Genomic DNA, 15631 nt, shown 5'->3' on the forward strand with positions numbered 1-15631 from the left:
CCTCTGTTTTTCCTCCTCCTCCTCCTCCTCCTCCTCCTCCTTCTCTATTGTATAATGATAATCTTTTCAATGATGCTGTTCTCCGTTATCTCCTTTTCTCACCTCATTATTCTCTCTCTCTCTCTCTCTCTCTCGTGTGCAAAATAGCCATTGAGGAATAGGTGGCTACGCAATCTCTCTCCTTTGAGCCATAATCTCTTCTCTTTTTCCTTCCCTTTTTATTTCCTTTTCTCTTGTGTTGAAGGATGAAAAGTAGGAAGCAAAAAAAAGGAAGGGGAAGAGGAGTTGGAGGAGAAGGAGGTGGAAGACGAGGAAGAGGAGGAACAGGAAGAAGGGAAAAAAGAGGAGGAGGAAGATTTTATTGGAAGAATACCTACGTACATAAATGATATCCGGAAGAAGATTATCTATATACACACACACACACACACACACACACACACACACACACACACACACACACACACACACACACACACACACACACACACACACACACACACACACACACACACACACACACACACACACACACACACACACACACACACACACACACACACACACACACACACACACACACACACACACACACACACACACACACACACACACACACACACACACACACACACACACGGTCCGGTAGCTCAGTGGATAGAGCGTCTGCCTCACAACCAGAAGGACCGAGGTTCGATTCCCCGGCTGGGTGAAAATAAGTTGGGTTTATCTTCTTTCACGAGTAGCCCCTGTTCACCTAGCAGTGAGTAGGTACGCGACGTAAGGCGAGGAGTTGTGACCTCGTTGTCGCGGTGTGTTGTGTGTGAGTGGTCTCAGTCCTCCCCAAAGATCGGTCACTGAGCTCTGAGCTCCTTCTGTAGGGGAACGGCTGGCTGCCTCGAGAGAGACCGCAGCAAACCAAGAGGTGAATTACACACACACACACACACACACACACACACACACACACACACACACGACCACCAAGGCAAAAAATAAAATACCAGGCTACAGTAACATTTTTATATATATCTTTTAAACATATACATATATTTATTTTTTGTATTTATAAAGATATAGACAACGCCTAGCGCCACGCACATTCAATATACTATTATGTACAAACAATGAACTCGCTGCCCTCCCCTGCCCTCTAGCGGGCGGGAGAAGAAGCAGTGCTGTTCATCATACGAGAAAAATAAGTACAGCTCGTCTTTCCCGGGAGGCGAATGTTTGCTTGGTCCGTGTTTTTGTTCGTCCTGGGAAACGCGATCGAGCTTATCACTTGCCGGGGGAACTCAGCTTTGCGATCCTCTGAGTGTGTTCTTCACGCTCACGTTCGTCTTAGGGGTGTTGGGTTTTGCATTACTTCTATTCTCCGTCTTAGTTGTCTCCCGCGGGGCTGCAGTGTTACGTTTCCTCTTATAAGTACTTGAAGATGATATGTCTAAGTAAGCCATCTTCGTTTTGAGCAATGGTAATGTTAACGAAAGTAGTAATGGGTATAATAATGATAATAATGATAGTAATAACGAATAATAGAAAGAATACTACACGACTAATAGTAATAAGATAGTAATTAGAAGTAGTAGTAGTAGTAGTAGTAGTAGTTATGGTGGTGGTGATGGTAGTAGTAGTAGTAGTAGTAGTAGTAGTAGTAGTAAAAACAATAATAATAATAACAATAATAATTCCACGTAATTCCTCAGCTGGACTCCGCTCTATGTAAACATTGTTCCTGACGCACACGGACAGTCATGTGTGCGTGTGCGTCACCCGAGCAGGAAAATATACGGACGTGAATTCTGCGAGGCGGAAATATAGTCGTGTACGTATTATCACAGCACTTGAAGGTGATGGAGTCGTTCGTACACACACACGTACACACAGACCTCTTCATCTCAGTCTGCGTTCAAATATCTGCAGCAAGTAAGTTTTCTATGATCTACGAGTCTAGTTAATTTCCGTATTAGTGTGTGTTCGCTAGTTTGTACGCATCATTTCAATTAGTACGCTGATAATAAGCTTCTCTAGTCGTGGTTAAAGTGAAAATATGGATGTACGATGCAAGAAGAGAAAGTTAGATACAAAAATAATGGATTTGATACTGAATTTAAGTGGAAAATGTATCAATGAAGGAAAAAGATAAACTAAAAGGTACGGATACGCCTTGCGAAGAAACGGAGAGAAGGTTAAAGTAGATGTACGGTGAAAGAGAGTGAAGAATAATAAAAAGAATGGATTAGTGACAGCAGGAGTGAAAATGTGTTAAAGAATGGAAAATATTGTGAACTAAATGGTCCGGATACGTCATGTGAAGAATCGGAGAGAATGTTAAAGTAGATTTGCGGTTTAAGAGAGTGAAGGGTACAGAAAGGAAGGAGTTAGAGGCAGAATGAAAGTGCAAAAAGTATGAAAGAATGAAGAAAAAGGTGACTGAAATTTTACTGATACGCCCATGTGAAGAAACGGAGAGAATGTTTAAGTAGATTTGCGGTGTAAGAGAGTGAAGGATACAGAAAGGAAGGAGTTAGAGGCAGAATGAAAGTGCAAAAAGTATGAAAAAAGGAAGAAAAAGGTGACTGAAATTTTACGGATAAGCCCATGTGAAGAAACGGAGAGTGGAGTAAATATGGAGAAAATTAATGGATGTAGTAGTACGAAGGATTAGAAAGAAAGGAAGATCAAAGTTTTAAGTTGGTTGGATTGCGTTAAGAGAATGACATGATACAAACACACCATGAACAAGAGATGAATAGAAGATGTGTAGGTAATAATGAAAATAAGAAGAGAGATAGACCAGAGAGAGCTGAGGGGATTGAGACCGGTTAAGGAAGAACAGCAAGAGAACGGACTGTCAGGAGATGAAGTTAAGGATTAAGGCAGATGAGGAGGATTAGTCAGATGATAATTATGAACGGTGCTAAAGTGATTAAAACAAAAAGAATAAAACAGAAATATTATAGTCTTTAGGATTCAGGTTTCGATATTTTTTTACAGTAAATGAACAGTTCAAGGGCAAAATAATTAATAATGAGAAAATAAGTCCGCTAATCACTGCCCTTGTAAAAAAAAAAAAGAGGGCATAGTTAAATATATTATAAAAATGAATGTTTATCAAGATGAATTTTGAAGTTAGTTTATTTCCGTACCTGATCTCAATAGAGTCGTATTTTAAGACATTTCGCCGCCCAAGAACACATATTTGACAAGGCTTTCTTAGGAGTTGTGGGCATTTCCAGGAGTAGTTTTATGATCCCGGTGGTAGTTTAACCGTTCGTCTGTACCATGAGCCTAAAAACAACACCACCCGTTAGAACCCGATTGACCCCCTCTTTGACTTTTAGAAATAGCTGACGTGAGAAGCGAAAGTGTCTTAAAATACGACCCATAGTGTTCTTCTGACATGAGTAGATGCTAACTGACATGACGAGGGCGAGCTAGCGAACACACACCCACATCGTTTCTACGTTAGACTGAGTACCGTTGGCTAAAAACGAAATTAAACCAGATAAAAGAATATGTGTGTGTGTGTGTTTATTTTTTTTTTTTTTTTTTTATCTGTTGTGAATGTTTGTGTTGAAGAGTATAAAGAAATGTAAAACTCATAACATCTACAAGAATTACACTGTTTGAGGCACTGTTTGGTTTGTTAGTTGAGAGAGAGAGAGAGAGAGAGAGAGAGAGAGAGAGAGAGAGAGAGAGAGAGAGAGAGAGAGAGAGAGAGAGAGTGTCAGAAAACCCAAATTTCACCCCTTAATCATCTATCATTAGGCAAGTTGTTTCCCATTTTCTTTCGTGACTTTAAGGGGCAACTCTCACAATAGTCCTTCAAGAGGGTGAACTTAAACACTGGACATGACATCACATCACGACTGCCCTTCTCTCCCCTTCATTTTCTCCTCTTATTCTGCATTCCTGTTCTCTCCCTTCCTCATTTTCTCTCTCGTTCTCTTCCCTTTAATTTTCTCTTCAAACTCTCTGCTTCGATCTTTTTTTCTCTTAATCTTTTTCTCTCTCTTCTTTTCACTTGCTTTTTTTTACGGTTTCTTCTGTTTTTTTTAGTTCTCTTCTTCCACCTTTTCTCTCATTTAGTTTTTTTTTCGTTCACTTCTTTTCCCTTTTCTCATTTTCATTGCACATATTTTCCCTCTTCTACACTTCTTTTTCTTATTTCTATCACCTTTTTTTCCTCCTTTTTTCATCTCAGTCTTTTTAATTTTGTTCCTGTCCATTTTCTTTTTATTCTTTCCTCTTCATCCCTTCTTTCATCCATCATTTTCTACAATTCCGTCTTATCTCTCTCTCGTTTTTCTCCCTCGTATATTCTGCTTCCCTCTTTTTTCTTCTCCTATATCATTTTTTTCCCATTTGTGCGAGATATCTTCCTTGCCTTCCCTCTCTCTCCCTCTCTCTCTTCCATATATTCCTTCCTCTCCTCTCCCCTCCTCTTCCCTCTCATTCTCCGATTCCCTCTGTTTCCGTATTCTGACCTTGTCCTCACTCCTTCATTTTGCTTGAGCCCTCTTCCTCTTCCTGTCTTCTCTCTTCCTCCTCCCCTTCAATATCCCTTTCTCATCCCACTCTTTTCTTCCCATCCTTCTTGAATAAGTCTTTGCATCTCTTCATCTTTCAATATTTTTCCACACTTCTCTCCTTTGCAATTTATCCTGGTTTTGGGTTTTCTCTTACCTTTCAATTCCTTTTCCGTCGAGAGCTGAGTCTATGATGAAAATGTCTGCGTGTGTGTGTGCGTGTGTCTGTGTCTGTGTGTGTGTGTGTGTGTGTGTGTGTGTGTGTATGGTTGGGGGAAGGGGGGGTGAAGGGGGTCAAGTGCGTGTGTGTGCGTGCGTGTTTTTCCCAGTGTATTTTTGCTCTCCTTATTTCTGTTTTTCGTTAAGAGTGTTTTTGTTTTGTTTTTTTTACTTTGGTGTTTAAAGTTGTGTTGCTGAAATATTTGTGTTGCTTCGGTTTCTGTTTTTCTTATACTTTGGTCTGTTGTTGTTACCGTTTTGTGTGTGTGGGGAGGGGGGAGGGTAGTGTGTGTGTGTGTGTGTGTGTGTGTGTGTGTGTGTGTGTGTATGTGCGTGTGTGTGAGCTTCATTTTGGTTATCACAGATGGCTTTTTTGCTCCCCTTAACCTGAAAAGAAAATTACCACTATTATTATCATTATTATTATTATTATTTTTTTTTTTTTTACTAATCATTTTGAGTCGTGAATATATCCACTATCAGACAAGGAAGTATTTTTATTGTTATCATCTCTCCATCTATCTATCTATCTATCTATCTATCTATATCTGTCTATCTATCTATCTATCTATCTATCTATCTATCTATCCATCTATATCTTTCCATATCTATCTATCTATCTATCTATCTATCTATTTCACTTCCTATTGGTCACTTGCTATGTTTTTTTTTCCTTTTATAAAACGCTATTCCTAACCCAAGATTCGTTTTTTCCCCTCTCCTCCCCTTCAGATGGAATGGAATTAAGTAATGGAGAGTGAGAGAGAGAATTGGAGAGAGAGAGAGAGAGAGAGAGAGAGAGAGAGAGAGAGAGAGAGAGAGAGAGAGAGAGAGAGAGAGAGAGAGAGAGAGAGAGAGAGAGAGAGAGAGAGAGAGAGAGAGAGAGAGAGAGAGAGAGAGAGAGAGAGAGAGAGGCAGACAGACAGACAGATAGACAGACAGACAGACAGACAAAACAAATAAATGAAATATAATCAAAACAAGGCAAATAATAATCACAAATTCGATATTTCTAAACCAAAACAAAAAGGATGAAAGAAAGAAAAAGAAAAGTGAAGAGCGTAAGAAACGAAAGAAAAGATACGAAATGGCTGAAGAAAGAGAGCGACGAACACAGAGAAAAAGAGAGAGAAAACAAATAGGCCTACAGGAAAAAATCTCGAAAAACAAGACTATGAAAACGAAATTGTACGAGCAGTTTTCGAAGAGGTGAAGACAGTAAAAGAAAGAGAAAAAATAAAAAAATGAAGGAAAAGATAAATGAATACATGGTGAAAAGGAAAAAAATATATGCAGGAACGAAAACACACACAAAAAAAAAGTTAAAGAAATTATTAGAAGAAGAGATGGAGTGAGATAAGGAAGAAAAATAAGGAAAATAGAAGAAAACAAGAAAGATGAAAACTGAGAAAAGAGAGAAAATAAACACAAGAAAAAGGTACAGAAAACAAACAAATATATGAAAACTAAGCTATAAGAGGATTTTTTCGGCATTTATTTCGCATCTACGGGGGTCACTTCCATCATAGAATCCATATAAAAAAAGAGGAAAAAGTGGCTAACTGTCTCCCCAAATAACCCATTCAGTCGCTCCCTCTCCCCTTTCACACCTTCCTAAACCCTTTATGGGGAGCAGGAGGGAGAAAGGGAGTCGTTAGTGTCCCTTTTTTCTCTTCCTTTCAACTGTTGGTCTATTTGCGAGTCTCCGGTGTATCGTAGGAGGGGAAAGAGCGATAAAGAAAACGATTGAAAGAAAAAAAAATGGGAAAGAGAGTGGAAGGAGTTGATAAGGGGAAGAGAATAGGGAGAAAAAGGTGGGAGAAAATAATATGTAAGAAACTAGAGACGAGAGAGAATTAGAGAGGTGAAAGATATTAAGAAAGAAAACGAAGCAGATAAAAGAAAAAAAGGAGTAAAAAAGAGAAAACAAGGAGACAAGAAAGAAAAAGAGGGTTAATGACAACGAATGGGGTAGGAGTGAGGGAATGGGAAAGAAGGTGGAAGATAGGAAGAAAGTAAGAAGTTGATGAAAGGATGAAAAAATAAGAATGAAGAAGAGGTACAAGGTAGGAAGAAAGGAAGGAGTTGATGGCAGGAGGAGAAAACAATAGAGGATAAGGAAGAAAAGGTTCAAGGAAGGAAGAAAGAGTGGATTTGACGAAAGGAAGGAAGAGAAGAAAGGAGGATAAGGAAGAAAGGGTGCAAGGAAGGAAGAAAGAGAGAACTTGATGAAAGGAAGGAAGAAAAAGGAAGGATAAGAAAGAAAGGGTGGAAGGAAGGAAGAAAGAGAGGACTGGATGAAAGGAAGGAAGAGAAAATAAAAAAGGATAAAGAGGAAAGGGTGCAAGGAAGGAAGAAGGAGAGGACTTGATGAAAGGAAGAAGGAGAAAATAAAACAGGATAAGGAAGAAAGGGTGCAAGGGAGGAAGAAAGAGTGGATTTGATAAAAAGGAAGGAAAAGAAAAAAGGAGGATAAAGAGGAAAGGGTGCAAGGAAGGAAGCAGGAGAGGACTTGATAAAAAGGAAGGAAAAGATAAAAGGAGGATAAGGAAGAAAGGGTGCAAAAGAGGAAAAAGGAGAGGACTTGATGAAAGGAAGGAAGAGAGAAAAGGAGAATGAGGAAGAAAGGGTGGAAGGAAGGGAGAAAGAGAGAACTTGATGAAAGGAAGGAAGAGAAGAAAGGAAGGATACGAAGGGATAAACTAATAATGGAAGTAAGTAAAGTAAGAAGGAAGAAATATTTAGGTATGGAATAAATAATAAGACAATAAACAAAGGAGCAATAAAAAGGGAAAAAAATGGAAAAGATGAAGAATGAAGGTGACAGGAAAGCAGAAAGAAATGGAAAGATAGTGAAAGTTATTGATTGAGAGACTAGATGAAGAAGTGAATAAAAGGGAAGAAAGAAAGGAAGAGAAAAAAGGAGTAGGAAGGGATGGAGGGAGATATTGGAAGCGAAGGAAGGAAGGCATGCAGAGAATATAGGAGGAGAAATAGATGGATGGAAAAGAGAGGAAAAATAAGCGTATAAGAAAAAGGAAAGGAAGGGGGATGAAAGGATGAAGAGAGAGAGAGAGAGAGAGAGAGAGAGAGAGAGAGAGTGTGTGTGTGTGTGTGTGTGTACCTACTTGTCATGCGTCTGGAAATTGTTGTTGTTGTTGTTGTTGTTTTTGTTGTTGTTGTCGTCGTCTTTCTCCAACTCCTTTTACCTTCTTTTCTTTCTTTATCTTTTCTCTTCCCATTCTTTATTCTCTTTCTCCCTCTCTCCATCTCTCTCCTTCCCCTTCGTTTCTCCTTTTCTTCGTTTATCAATCGTTCCATGTCCCTCTTCAATCTCTCGCTCTCGCTCTCGCTCTATCTATCTATATATCTATCTATCTATCTATCTCTTCCTTTCCTCCTTTCATATCCCTCTCCATTCATGTCTTTTTTTCCCTTAAAGTTTTCTCTCCATCACCTTTTCCTCCCTTCCTGTATACCTCCTTTCATAGCTTGCTCCCTTCCCATCCTCCTCCTCCTCCTCCTCCTCCTATGTCTTCTTATGGCCCTTGTTTTCTCCTTTTACACCTTTCTCATTATACTTTTACACCCTCTTCTCCCTCGGTTTATATCCTCCCTTTCTCCTCTCCCTTTTCTTTATCATCTTTTATATCTTCTTCCTTTTACGTTCCATTTTCACGTACCTCCACTTTTTTTCTCTTTCTATCCCCCCCCCCCCCCCCTACTTATCTTTCCACACTTTCGTTCATCTTTCTCTATTCACATTTTCCTTTATTATTTGCTTTATCTTATTCCTCTTTTTTATTCTTTATTTCCAGTTATCTTCATCTTCTCCTCTCTTACCCCATCTACCACTCCTTTCTCTTCTCTCTCTCCTTCTTTTATTCCAGTTTTTTCGTTCATTTTCTTCCTTCAATTTATCTTTTGTCTCTCTTTTATTTTCCATTTTCGAGTATCTTCATCTTCTCCTCCCTTACCCTATCTTTCATCCCATTCTCTTCTCTCTTCCTCTTTTCTTCCTGCTCTTTCGTTCATTTCCTTTCGTCATTTTATCTTTTGTCTCTCTTTTATTTTCCATTTCGACGTAACTTTATCTCCTCCTCCCTTACCCTATCTCTCATCCCATTCTCTCTTCTCTCTCTCTCCTTTTTTTCTTCCTGTTCCTTCATCCATTTCCTTTCTTCATTTTATCTCTTTCCTCCCTTTTATTTTTCACTTTCGAGTATTTTATCTCCTCCCTTACCCTATCTTTCATCCCATTCTTTCTTCTCTCTCTCTCTCCTTCTTTTCTTCCTGTTCCTTCATCCATTTCCTTTCTCCATTTTATTTTTTGCCTCTCCTTCATCCTCCCTTTCCATGTATCTTTTGTTCCTCCTCCGTTGCCACATATCTCAACCCTTTCTTGCCTCTCTCTCTTTTCTCCCAATTCTTTCGTCCATTTTCTTTATTCTCTCCCTCACGTCATTCCATATTTCTTCCTAACTCCTTTTTTATCCTCCTCCACCCTTTCTCTTCTCCCCTACATCCCCTTCCTCCCTGTTATTACCCTGTCAGTGCTTTTCCGTTGCAGTCCTCCCCTCTTCCCTTCTTTTTTCCCCTTCCCCTTCTCTCTATCCCCCTTTTTTTTCGTGTCCTTTCCCTATTTATTGCCTTTTTAAATTACGTTCTCTCCCTTCTCGTTCTCTTTCTCTCTCCCTTCCCCGTTTTCTTTCACACTCCTTTGTCACTCATTTTTCCCGGTAACCCAAAGCCTCTCACTCTTTTTAATCCATTTTCCTTTTTTTTCTACATTCTTTTGTCTTGTCTGACCTTCAACTCTCCCTTCATTATCTCCTTCAGTTCCCTTTCACCTACCTGCGTCCCCTCCTCCTCTGTTTGGTACTTTTTTTTCTTCTCCTCTCTCCCTCTATCCTATTTGTTTCCTTTTCCTTCCCGCTTCTTAATGTCATCTCAAATCACGTTCCCTTTCATTAAATTCTCCTCTCTTTTCTGTGATTTTTTTTTCATTTTTCAGTATTCGTTTTAACTTTTTTTTATTACCGGAAGACTTTTTAACTTTTATTTTTATGTCTATCTCTTTCTGTACTCCTCTTTCGCCCCTCTCGTTTCACCTTCTTACTCTATATCTTCACTTGGTCTCCTTCTCTTACCCTCTATCGTGTTTTCCTTTCGGTACAAGCTCTTTCGTTTCACTCCTCATCCTTTCTCCGCCCCTTCACCCGTTCCCTTACCCCCCGGCGTTACTCTTATCCTTCCCAGACCATTTATCTACATTTCTATGGTCGTAAGTTCTTTTTATTTCACTTTTCACACTTCTTTCACTCCATCAACCCTCCTTTTCTATCCTAGCATCGGCCATCACCCTTTTAAGACTCATCACTTCACGTTTCCTTCGCTATAGCTGCTTCTCCTTTCCCCACTCACCCCTCTTACACCTCTCCCACCTCTTTCACATCTCCTCTCACCCTTGGCGTCACCCTCACCCTGCTATATGAGGTCGAGTGTGTGGAGAACGTCTTTACTCTTCTTCCTGGACTTTCGGTCGATCGTGGGCAGCGCCTGGAGTCGCGTGGGCCGCCTCATTGACATTTCGGGGGAGATCGAAGAGAATCCATTGCCTGGGGACGGAAGAAAAGGAGAAGGGAGACTTACTATGGTTCTTGTTTGTGGGGTTCGTGTTGAGAAGAGAAGGATGGAAGAGAAAGAGAAAGAGACTGAAGGGAAAGAGAAGGAAGAGAAGGAAGAGAAGGAAGAAAAGAAGGAAGGGTGAAACTATTTGAGGTGTCTATGTTGGGAAAGGAAAAACAAAAATAGAGGAGGAAGAGACAGAAGGGAAAGAGAAGGAAGAGAAGGAAGAAAAGGAGGAAGGGTGAAACTATTTGAGGTTTCTATGTTGGGAAAAGACAATCAAATGTAGAGGAGGAAGAGACTGAAGGGAAACAGCGCGAAGACAAGGAAGAAAAGTAGGAAGAGAGAGCTACTTTAGTTGTTTGAGGCGTATGTGTTAAAAAAAAAAAAAAGAGATAGAAGTAGAAGAGAAGGAGACAGAAAGGAAAAAGAACGAAGAGTAAAAAAAAGAACGAAGAATAGATGAATATATACGTTCATGGCGTGATATAAGGAACACGGGGAGGGATTTCGTGGTTAGCGTGCGTGTTCTGTGTCATTTATATCGCCAACCCCTTTAACCATGCCAGGGAAAGTGAGGAGAAGTATAAAACTTAATCGAACCGGAAGTAATAAACATGAAAATGGAAATATAGCAGCGTAGAAGAGACATGGCTTAATAAAGGAAATATATGAAGAATAGAAGAAGTGAGGATGCAGTCAACAAAATAGAAAATGAGAGAATGGTATAATTTAATCGAATATAAAGTTATAAACGAAATTAGAAATGAAAGATAGCAGCGTACAAGATAAATAGAAGAAACTTTAATACAGGGTGAACAGAAATACAGAGAAACACGAAGATAATGAAGAAAATTTAATAAAAGCGGAAGAGAAATAAGGAAAAACACGGATGAAGAAAATTTTATACAGATGAAAAGGAATACAGAGAAGCTCGAAGATAATGAAGAAAATTTTATAAAAGAGGGAGAGAAATAAGGAAAAACACGGATGAAGAAAATTTTATACAGATGAACGGAAATACAGAGAAACACGAAGATAATGAAGAAAATTTAATAAAAGAGGGAGAGAAATAAGGAAAAACACGGATGAAGAAAATTTTATACAGATGAACAGAAATACAGAGAAACTCGAAGATAATGAAGAAAATTTAATAAAAGAGGAAGATAAATAAGGAAAAACACGGATGAAGAAAATTTTATACAGATGAACAGAAATACAGAGAAACTCGAAGATAATGAAGAAAATTTAATAAAAGCGGAAGAGAAATAAGGAAAAACACGGATGAAGAAAATTTTATACAGATGAACGGAAATACAGAGAAACACGAAGATAATGAAGAAAATTTAATAAAAGCGGAAGAGAAATATGGAAAAACACGGATGAAAATTTTATACAGATGAACAGAAATACAGAGAAACTCGAAGATAATGAAGAAATTTTACTATGAGACGGAACAGAAACGAAAAGGAAGAAGATGAAGAAAAGCTAATACAAAAGGAACAGAAATAAAATTAAAAAAACGAAAATTAAAAAAAAAGTTACCTAGCCATCCATTATTCATCACACCACCGCCACCGTCACCACCACCACCACCACCACCACCTCCTCCTCCACCTCCACCTCCAGGGTTCGAGGTGGAGGAGTTGTTGGAGCCCCACGAGGTGTTGTAGGAGCCGTTGGTGTGGTTGTAGGAGGTGCTGAGGTTGACGGTGTTGGCCCATCCGGAGGGACCCATGGTGGCCATCAGGTTGTTGTTCCCTCCCCCACCCCGCTTACTGGTAGTGGTGATCCCGTTGTTACCTGTGGAAGGGAAGAACAGGTAGGGGTAAGGGAGGGTGCATTGTGGTGGGGAAGAAGGAAGGGGAGGACAAGAGTGGGTAAGGGAGGGTATTTTGTCGTGGGTAAGAGGGAAGGGGAGGGTAAGGGAGGGTGCATTGTGGTGGGTAAGAGGGAAGGGGAGGACAAGAGGGAGTGAGGGAGGGTAGGTAGCTGTGGGAAGAGGGGGAGAAAGAGGCGGAGGGAAAAGAGAACGAAGAGAACGAAGAAAAGGAGGAAGAAAGAGTTGCTATATTTTTTTGAAGAATCTGCGTTAGAGGAGAGAGATAGAAGTGGAGGAGGTAGATGGGGAGAGGGAAGGTAAGAAGGGGTAAGTGAGGTTGCATCGTGTCGGGGGAAGGGAAAGGGGAGGTATAGGTTACGATATAGAGGGAGAAAAGTGCGGTAGTAATGATTGTGGGGTAGTAGTGGTAGGTAAAGAGAAGAGAGGAAGGACGCGTGGAGGTAAGGGAAGGTGAATTGTGGTGGGGAAAAAGGGAAGGGGAAGGAAGCAAGGGATTACGATATGAAGAATGGTTGGTATGGAGAGGACGCTTCGGTTAATTAAGGGAGAGTGTAGTGCAGTGGGGTGAAGGGAGAGGGAGGTAAAAATTGATTACGATGTGAATGGAGGAATGTGAAAAGGATTAGTATAAAGAAGAAAAGGGTTACGATAAGGAGAATGGCGATATGGAGAGGACGCTTCGGGTTAATGGAGAGTATAGTGCAGTGGTGTGAAGGAAGGGGAGGTAAAAATTGGTTACGATGTGAATGAAGGAATGTGGAAAGGATTTGTAGAAAGAAGACAAGGGTTACGATAATGAGAATGGTTAGTGGAGAGAGGACGCTTCGGGTTAATTAAGGAAGAGTGTCAACGTTGCCAGATTGTCGTACTTAGCCTCTTATGTCTGCCGATTTCCGACCCAAAACCTGCTTTCATCACCCCAATAACTGCCTTCATATATAGTTATCGTTAAAATGGTTAATTATTGGTGTTTTTTGGCAATAGCTATGGCTCAGAACCCGGTAATTACGAGGCTCTGAGTACGATAATCTGGTAACGTTGAAGAGTGTAGTGCAGTTGAGTGAGGGAAGGGGAGATAAAAATTGGTTACGATGTGAATGGAGGACTGTGGTAGTGATTGGTATAAAGAAGAATGCGAAGGAGGAGAGTTTTGCGGTATGGGAAGTATTTACGATATTGAAAGTGGGTACGACATGGAAACATCTTCACACGCCTTCGCCCCTATTCTACCTATTAATGGGGTCACGAATAAGAGTGTTTTTCCTATATATTTTTTTACATTTCCTTTGACAATAGAGAAGAGAGGCAAAAAAGAGAGGTAATTTTCGGGTGAAGTTGGTTGGTTGGTCTTAGAGTGGCTTAAGACTTCTTCTACTCCTTCTCCTCCTCCTCCTCCTCCTCCTCCTCATGGAAGTAGAATGGCGCAAGACGGAGGAAAGTGTGAAAATTCCCTCGTTTATAATAAGAGTGTTTTTTGTGCTTTACGATTTCCTTTAAGTACCTTCCTCGACACGTGTCCAATTATGTATAAAGAGGACACGCGGACATCACACTATTAGCAAATCTTCTCTCTGTTATTTATATTCCCTCAAGCAACAGATGCCATTTGATAGGAAGAGCTTGGTAGGAAGAATTTTTAAGAGGGTAGAAATGTATATCCTCACATACCTTCGTCCCAACTCTACCTCTTAATAATGGGTTTACGAATAAGAGTGTTTTTTTATGCTTTTAAAGGGGAACAAATATAGATCCTCGCAGCCCTTCACCTGTATTTTGCCTGTTGATTGTGTCCAGGTGAAGAGAGGGATGGTACTAATCTAATTGTCGACGGGTCCAGATTAACCTTCTTTTTGCTATTTATATTCCCTTAAGCAACGGATGCCATTTTATAAGAAGAATTTGGTAGGAAGAATTTTTAATGGGTAGATATGTGCGAGTATATCCTCACATACCTTCGTCCCTACTCTACCTCTTAATAATGGAGTTACGAATTAAAGTGTTTTTTTATGCTTTTAAAGGGGAACAAATATAGATCCTCACACCTGTATTTTACCTGTTGATTGTATCCAGGTGAAGAGAGGGATGGTACTAATCCAATTGTTGACGGGGTCCAGATTAAGTTCAACTCTACTATTAAGGGGTTTAAATATAGACCTTCCCACACCCTCGCTCCTGTCCTACCTGTTAATTAGGTCGCAGTCAAGAGAAGGATGGTAATTTGGATGCTGACTATTTATTGATCTGCTAGTTTAGGCAACTGACACTTTCATTCCGACTTTGTTTCCGTGTGCTCCAGCCGGGCTTTTTTTTATGTGTGTGTGTTTTTTGTTTGTTTGTGTGTGTGTTCATCGGCTGATTTACGAATGTTATCGCTGCTGTGCTTTAATGATTCTGATTGGACCGTTTTTTGCAATTACGTGTTGCAACTGTGCGGTTTAAAACTTTACGGATTGCTAACACTCTCTCTCCCCCTCTCGTTACCTCGGCCCCACTATTCTCTCTCTCTCTCTCTCTCTCTCTCTCTCTCTCTCTCTCTCTCTCTCTCTCTCTCTCTCTCTCTCTCTCTCTCTCTCTCTCTCTCTCTCTCTCTCTTTCTCCTATCGTTTTTATTCAGTTTATTATCGTCAAGTCATCAGTTCGCGGAGTCAAGAGTGTCTTCCGCCGCTTCGTCCCACTCCACACACTTCGCCCGGCACTTCGTCACCCGCCGCCACCCTCTTGACCCGCATTGAGTCTCCTCGTCCTCCCCGCACTACTTTTTAATGTCTCCTCCCCTGCGTCTTCCTTTTTCGCGCGTCGCCAGTTTAATTAAATGAAGACAACAAGTGCGAGATGAAAGTTACGTTTTGTCTGTCCCTGTGTCGAGTCCGCGTCTTTTTCTTCCTTCTAATTGCTTCCTCCTTAATATATTAATTAATTTCTCTTGTTTTATTTCTTCGGCTGTCTCTATTGTAATTTAGCTTTCTCTCCTTTTTTGTGGAAGAACTGTAAGTCCCATTATAGTTATTCTCAGCCTCGATCTCTCCGTCCCTCTTTGGCTAAATAGTAGTTAGGTTCTTATGCTGTGCTGTGCGTTGCCTGGGTGCACATCTCTGTCTCTTTGGCTCTTGAGACTTTAGGGATTAAGAACCCATTTCCCTGAGACACAAGGCCAGTGTGACATCTGGGTTGTCATAAACTACCTTCCCCAGATTTCCCCAGATATCAATTTCTCGACCAGACCGAAAGGGAGGATGAAAGGCCAGGGGGGTGCACGCCGACTGCCCTGGCTGGGATCGAACCTGAGACCGCGGATCCGTAGCTAAGTGTGCTAACACCTACACCAGGGAGACACATTACTGTTTGGCCATTTCTTATATTCCTCTCTAGAGATTTTGTCAGTGCCCATGTCTCTGATCCATACGCC

General features: G+C 40.5%; 1 protein-coding gene across 4 annotated transcripts in view; it reads right to left on the reverse strand.

Annotated features, from left to right (window-relative positions):
• Window positions 1–1009: 1009 nt before the first annotated feature.
• The window catches only part of LOC126980369 (osmotic avoidance abnormal protein 3-like), an 87642-nt gene continuing 73020 nt past the window's right edge, over window positions 1010–15631 (reverse strand). For all 4 annotated transcript variants that reach the window (XM_050830220.1, XM_050830223.1, XM_050830221.1 and 1 more), the window contains exons 18-20: window positions 11928–12185; window positions 10238–10372; window positions 1010–5141 (exon numbers count right to left, since the gene is read on the reverse strand). In XM_050830220.1, the coding sequence (XP_050686177.1) occupies window positions 10242–10372; window positions 11928–12185 (389 nt within the window). In that variant the 3' untranslated portion in view covers window positions 1010–5141; window positions 10238–10241. The remainder of the gene's footprint in view (window positions 5142–10237; window positions 10373–11927; window positions 12186–15631) is intronic.

This window comes from Eriocheir sinensis, chromosome 44, assembly GCF_024679095.1.
Source record: "Eriocheir sinensis breed Jianghai 21 chromosome 44, ASM2467909v1, whole genome shotgun sequence".
Lineage (NCBI taxonomy): Eukaryota > Metazoa > Arthropoda > Malacostraca > Decapoda > Varunidae > Eriocheir > Eriocheir sinensis.